Source organism: Hydractinia symbiolongicarpus, chromosome 11, assembly GCF_029227915.1.
Source record: "Hydractinia symbiolongicarpus strain clone_291-10 chromosome 11, HSymV2.1, whole genome shotgun sequence".
NCBI classification, from domain to species: Eukaryota; Metazoa; Cnidaria; class Hydrozoa; order Anthoathecata; family Hydractiniidae; genus Hydractinia; species Hydractinia symbiolongicarpus.
Genome location: NC_079885.1, coordinates 18,001,851 through 18,008,561, shown reverse-complemented (window position 1 = coordinate 18,008,561; position 6,711 = coordinate 18,001,851). Strand labels below are relative to the sequence as shown.

The following is a 6,711-nucleotide window of genomic DNA, read 5'->3' as shown; positions in this document are numbered from 1 at the left end:
TGTCCATTGATTCATTCTAACATCTCTGGCTTATTTACGTACTCGTTTACTATCGATTCGCGAGAATCGATAAATGGGCCACTCACTTGAATCAAAACAGAAGCGGTATTGATAGTCTGGTCCAAGTGTGCAGAAGGGGTAGCCAGCTATATGAATGCTCAAGATAAGCAGCAGTGTATACTATTTCAGTTTGCTAAGCTATTTTATTTTATGTAACTTATGGCTCTTACATCTTTAAGCATCATAATAAAAGTTTCGTTTTTAATTTCCAAGGAGTTGGAACTATCGTGTACAAACTGCGCGTGATGTTTTTGCTGCCTGATTACAAGAAATTGGGTCTTTTCAAAAGCTTTCCATAGCTACCCAAAAGGATGCTGTGTCAAAAATATATATTAAGTAGTATTGTAAAGAGGTATGTCGAGCAAGTGCATTAATTGAAAATAACATAACTTCATTAAAATGTGTGCTTCAAGTTTTGCACAGATAGCTCTTGTGTCCCTTCTTTCAACGCCAGCCCAACTATTAACGCTTGGTCGTCCCAGTTGTAAACCGGGTGCTCTGTTAAAGTTGTGTCGAAAGAATGACAGCCCAACTATCAACTCCTGCGTGAACAGTGCTCAAAGATTTAAAAAAAAATCTGTGGTGTTTAAAGAATAGGGCACCTGTCTCAACCGTCAAGCTTGTTCTTATGCAAGTTTTTTGAATAAAAAACTGTGACATATACGATGGTAATGCAGTCTTTTCTTAGTGTACTTTATACCTTTTACCAGATAAAATTTACCAATCGAAATTTTCACAGTATATGTCCCACAATCCACAATCTTTTTTCAGAAACCCAAGTTTGCGCCATACTTCCTACTGTCCAGCATGTTTTGGGTAAGAATATAATGTGACACCAAAGGTGCTGTATTGTTGACTGCTTATAGCATCTAAATAATTCATAAATTAGAAAAGAAAAAAACGTGATCAGTTTTAGATGCTTCCTACAAAATGATAATTTTTGTGATTATTTTACCACACAAGAATTCAAAGGGCTGGTTTTTTTAAATAGTAGGGAAGAAATTTTCATATCTCTTGATATTTGCAATCAATTTAATCTTGCAAAAATTTGAATACTCGTAATGTTTTAGGGGCCGTCGACAAACAGTTTTCGTCTCTGTTAATGGCAAATTGGCCGTTACGGGGGGAGGGGGTAATGTATCGTCCGTTAAAAATATAAAAATGGAGACAAATTTCACTTTCTCACCTTTTTTGTTTCTTTTAGGGAAAATGAAAAAAATTCAACAAATTAGAAAATGTTTCCACAGTAAAAATCCGCCATAATCTAGAATTTGTTGTTAAAAAAATGTGTCTCGTGCTCGTATAAGTCTCCACAAAGATTGTTCCTTAAAGCGCGGAGGTTTAACTCCATTTAACGGCAAATTTGCCGTTACAAGAGACGAAAACTACAGTACGCTCCAGATGTAAGCGTACGCGTACGCTCAACTTGCAAAAATAATTGCTTTCATTAAAAAAAACAATAGGATAGCGAGTTCCTTTCAAATTGCGCGAAAATAATTGCTTCGTGTTAAAAACAAAAGCATAGCAAGAAACGTTGTTTAAAAACATTACTCTGCGCGAGAATAAATTAAACGCGAAGGCCATTGAATTTTTATTTTTTTTAACAACAAAACTAATTATAGTAACGCGATTTTAATCTCAATTTATTTAAAAAACACAAGCTCTTTTAAAAAACAACAAAACCAATGATCTAAATATTTAAAAAAAAAACTAATGCTACTTTTAAAACTTTCAGTAATGTTTCTTTATCGTCGAAACATATTTTTTAACATACGAAACCTTAAAAGTTCTTTGTATAAAAAGCAACGTTTAGCAACGCAAACAGAAAAACCCTACGTTCGGGACTTTTCACTTCGCGATAAGATTTCAAAAACAAATTAAATTTTAATACCGAAAGAAGAAAAAATCTAAAAATATAACTTGTGACGTTTTATAGTATCACGCTACATTTTATTGTTAAAAACATTGTCTTTGTTTTTTCTAGCACAAAACAGCTCTATCTCTTAAAAGATTTAAACAAAGCATCTCGCTGTCTATTTAGTTTTCACGCAAATCTTTTATTTTATAAAACTATCAAACAATGGCTCGCCTGGTCACATTGATAGAGTTGATAACATTTTAAATACTTAAAACACTATCTAACAAAGCTTTCCTATCGCCGTTCTTCATTCTTTAACTTCCTAAAAAATCATTTCTACCGCCGCTCTTCATTATTAAACTTTTAAAATGTAATATAATGAAGTTTTTCTATCGCCGTTCTTCGTTCTTAAACTTTTATAATGCGATCTAAAAAAACATTTCTGTCGACGCTTTTCGTTTTTAAACTGTTAAAATGCAACCTAAAAAACATTTCTATCACTGTTTTTCGTTTTTAAACTTTTAAAATGCGATCTAAAATAGCTTTTCTATCAAAATTAAAGTTTCAATCTTTGTTAAAATATAATAATTTCTATCGCTTAAAAGCTTAATTTAACCCGCGCAACCAACAATGCCTTCTCGCTAGTTTATTTAGTTTCCACGCCAAACTTTTGTTTAATAAAAATATTAAACAATGGCTCTTCGGGTCACATTGATAGAGTTGATAACATTTGCAATTATGCTATTGGGAATAGTTATGTTAACACTATTTAACACTAGTTACGCGCAGTTAAAATAACCTATTTTTTCTTCAATAATCTTTTGTTTATTACGCGCAAGTTAATGACTTACAAGACTCGCAAGATAATTAATAAGAACAAAATACAAACAACTACCGCCTCGGAGAAAAAGGTGTGAAACTTGAGCGTACGCATACGCTTACATCTGGACTGTACTGTATTATATTATATCATCAAGTTAACCCTTATACTAGAATTTTCCACAGGAATTGTGTGAATTAACTTGTATATGTGCAATAATGTTGCCAAGTATGGAGACGTGTCAGCTTTTTCAAAACCAATTGTTTGTTGTCCTGAGAGAGAACTAGGATTACAGGGTGACCACTCCACCTTAAATTCCTTAAATAACCTTAGAAAAAGAAAATCTCCTTAAAAATACCTAAATATGCTTAAAAAAGTTGAAATTTTAGCTATTCTCCTTAATTTCTCCTTATTTCTTATTTTTTCTGATTGTAACATTTTTGGAAATGTGTTCATGGATATTTTTTCACCAATAAAATTAGACTAGATAAATCCTATATTTTCTATCTTTCAGGGCATAATTTATGTGTATTTGTATAATATGTATAATTTTCTTGTCATAAAACATAGTATGTAACATTAAAGATAGAGAACTAAAATTGTTTTTTTCCTTAATTATCCTTATTTTTTTATTTTTTTATTCTCATTCGTAGCAAAATATCCTTAAAAAATTTCAATTTGTCTCCTTAATTATCCTTAATATCCTTACTTTTGTTGTCATTTAATTAGTGGTCACCCTGGATTAGCCCCTTATATCGCCACTCAGGACAATGTATTTTCTAATCTGACCCTACAATATATCCTTTTTTCGTAATTTTACTTATAACAAATTACCTATTACTCTTACAAATGCATTTGCCATTGTTTTTTCCTGTGTGCACCTGGTTGCCAGACGTGGTCTAATTAATTTACCCCTGGTCAAGTTAACTGTGCATAGTTTAAAATCTATTTCACTCTGTAAAGGGCTGGAATGAGTTGCAACTGATTTTTTTCTTTAGTATATCAACTTTTCAGATACAACCCATTTCCATAAAGCATTTCATTTTGACAACTACTAATGTCATTGCATTTTAAATTGCATCCTCTCTTGTGTTTTCTCGACATATACACTTCTGTGATTTGTAACAATTTTTATAACAATTTATCATTTTGTCTTGTAATGTCTTTGTTTATGCCTAGTTTGTGTTGTTCATCTTTTTTTTAGCCTCTGCTTAAGCTTAATGCTTTGTGTCTTTTTCTTGTCTCTATGCAACAAGTGAAAGACTTTATAAAGCTTATAACATTGTGATTTTTACTACGTGACAAATAATTTACTACTTATTTATATATTTATAGATGTCATTCTACTAGAACCAAGTTTCACGATTGCAGTTGTCTAAAATTTGAGAACAACCTTCAAATAAGTTGATACGTAATATACATATTTCAGCTTAAAGTAATGCTTTTTTATTTTTTAAAGAACACAACTTTCAGATTTTACTGAGGAAATAATAACAATAAGTACAGCCTCAGGCTCAAACCATTTTTTTTTAAAAAAAACAAGAAAAAACCTAAGTTTGAATTTTGCCATAAAAAATCTCAGACATCTAATCCAAACAAAATTGAGACACTTTTATAAAATAACAAGAAATTCATCATGTCAGAAGGCCTTTATTTATTTTTTATGTTAATCTATTTATTGTGTAGATGTTATATGTTTTCAACAAATTCAAAGTTATTATGTTATTAGGCTCTCTCTGTAGCAATTTTTACCACTGTGTAAGATGTTTTATTTTTTATGTATATATATAATAACTTTTTCTATATTTAATTTATTAAAATTGATTTTAGTTACAGCAGATTAAATCCAATCTGCTCATTTTTACTCATTCATTTAAATAATTTATTATATATATCTATTAAATATTTTTTACATTTTTATTATGGCTGTCTGTTTTTAAACTATACTTTTTTGTGATTTAAGCAATATAAAATGATTTTTGTTATATTCACATGTATTTTTCTGTTTTACACCTGAACATTTCTGTGCTATCAATCAATTATGTATTATCTTCAAAACATGAATAGAATAGTTGCTAAAACTTGTTAAATAGAAATTTGTTTTCTGAGATATTTCTAAACTTGGATAGAATGCTAATGAATTTTATTTCTTTGGGAATTGCAGATGTTTGATTAGTGATTTTTATTGTTTTAGAGAAGCTTTGAACTTTTTGTACTACTAGAAATACTGCAGTCTAAAAGCATGTATGACTAGGTCAAAAGAAGAGGAAATTTATTTCAGCAATAAAGACTTCTGTTGCATCTACGGCATCTTCCAACAGCTGGCATAACTCTACAGGACATGCTGTCATGGCTCATTTGCCTCAAGGTGGTGATAATGATATAGATGACCAGGCAGTGCTTCGGATTCCTGATGAAGTCGAGCTTGGACCGATTATTACAGCATTGAAACTTGGGACATCAATGACACGATTTACATCAAGAAAAAAAGCTAAGGCAGAACAGAAAACTTTTCAGTTGAATCTAGAAGAATTTAAGATCTCCTGGTTTAGATCTGGGACTGGTAGAGAAGAAGGAAAAAGTATGTAATGCGTTTTATTATTCTCTATATGTAAATGGGTTGGGTATTCAGCTCATTAATCTTAGTTTTGACTCAGGAAATGCCTACCTAAAACTAACTGTCTTTTGCTGTTACCAGCCTACATTTAGGATTTTTGTTATTTCAGTGGGATTTCATATATATAGACTTAAGTTTTTACTGATTATGAAATTGTGTCTTTTATAATTTTAATAAAAGGGCTTTGTTATGAATAGTTACTGTAGGTGTTGTATTTGAATTTTTTTTAACAAACTCGAGTGAAGCTATAATTATTTTGGAATATACAACTTTTATGACTACAACTATTATGTAATTTGAGAAGACGAAATCAAGATTGCTTTTTACTCTTTGTAAGAACAACATTATGGACATATCCACATTTGAATACTGTGAAGACTATAATTAATTTTTTACAAGATTAATTAAGATTGAATTGCTGTTTTTGTTCATTGTGTGTAATTAGTCTTTGATCATTTCTGTTGTTGGTATTTGTAACAAAACAATTTCTTGTCGTCACACCAACATGTTTAAAACATCAGAAACTACAAAATCAATTAAAACTAGAGAAAAGGAAACCATGCAATATACTGAGTCACATGCTATTTAAAACTAGAGAAAAGGAACAAATACAAATTCAAATGCACATCTAGCCTATTTTGGACTCTTGGCAGTCATGTGGTTTTAATATAGAAACTGTCTTTAAAACCTTTGTTTCAGTTTACCTCCTTCCTAATTGTTGAAAAAGTCAACACCTAAATCAAACAATTGTGAGATTTTGTTTAGAACAGCAATGAAATAGCTAAAAAAATCTTAAAAATAGGATTAGCCTTAAAACATTTGTTTTTGTCGTCACCCAACTGTGTTGATAAAGGCAGATAAATTTTGTTTGTACTTACAGTTGTTACTCCAATACAGAAAAAAATCATGTAGGTGAAAAATGTCTGTTGATATTTTATTGTAAAAAATATTTCATCATATTAAAGAGCAGCAAAATAAAAGTATGATACATAGACATAACAATCATTTGATATTTTACAAGTGTTAGAATATATATTTTGAGACATTTTTTAAGATTTAGCTTTCAAAACTAATTTTGAAAGGGGAAAAGTTTTGTGTATATCTAAGAATACATACTATACTAGTCTAGTACTAGAAGCAAATCGTTTCAATTTGATCAATGATTGCAAAGATATAAGAGATTAGAATAATATTTGAGGCCAAAGAAAAGATGTTTCTAGGATTGTGATGTGCAATATGAATAAGAACTATTCAGTTATATTTACCATAAGGAAACAATTTTGAAAGTGACCACAACGTGTCAAAGAAAAATTGTAAATACTTCAGATAAATATTACTTTGGTAGAAGTGATATTA

The 6,711-nt window shown here is 30.2% G+C and overlaps 1 protein-coding gene across 2 annotated transcripts in view; it reads left to right on the top strand.

The window, feature by feature from the left end:
• Nucleotides 1-4,850: 4,850 nt before the first annotated feature.
• LOC130614374 (1-phosphatidylinositol 4,5-bisphosphate phosphodiesterase gamma-1-like) overlaps nucleotides 4,851-6,711 on the top strand; it is a 41,512-nt gene continuing 39,651 nt past the window's right edge. The window contains exon 1 of one of the 2 annotated variants that reach the window (XM_057435803.1): nucleotides 4,851-5,319. In XM_057435803.1, coding sequence (XP_057291786.1) covers nucleotides 5,088-5,319 — 232 coding nt within the window. In that variant the 5' untranslated portion in view covers nucleotides 4,851-5,087. The remainder of the gene's footprint in view (nucleotides 5,320-6,711) is intronic. The other variant, XM_057435802.1, reaches the window with a different exon arrangement.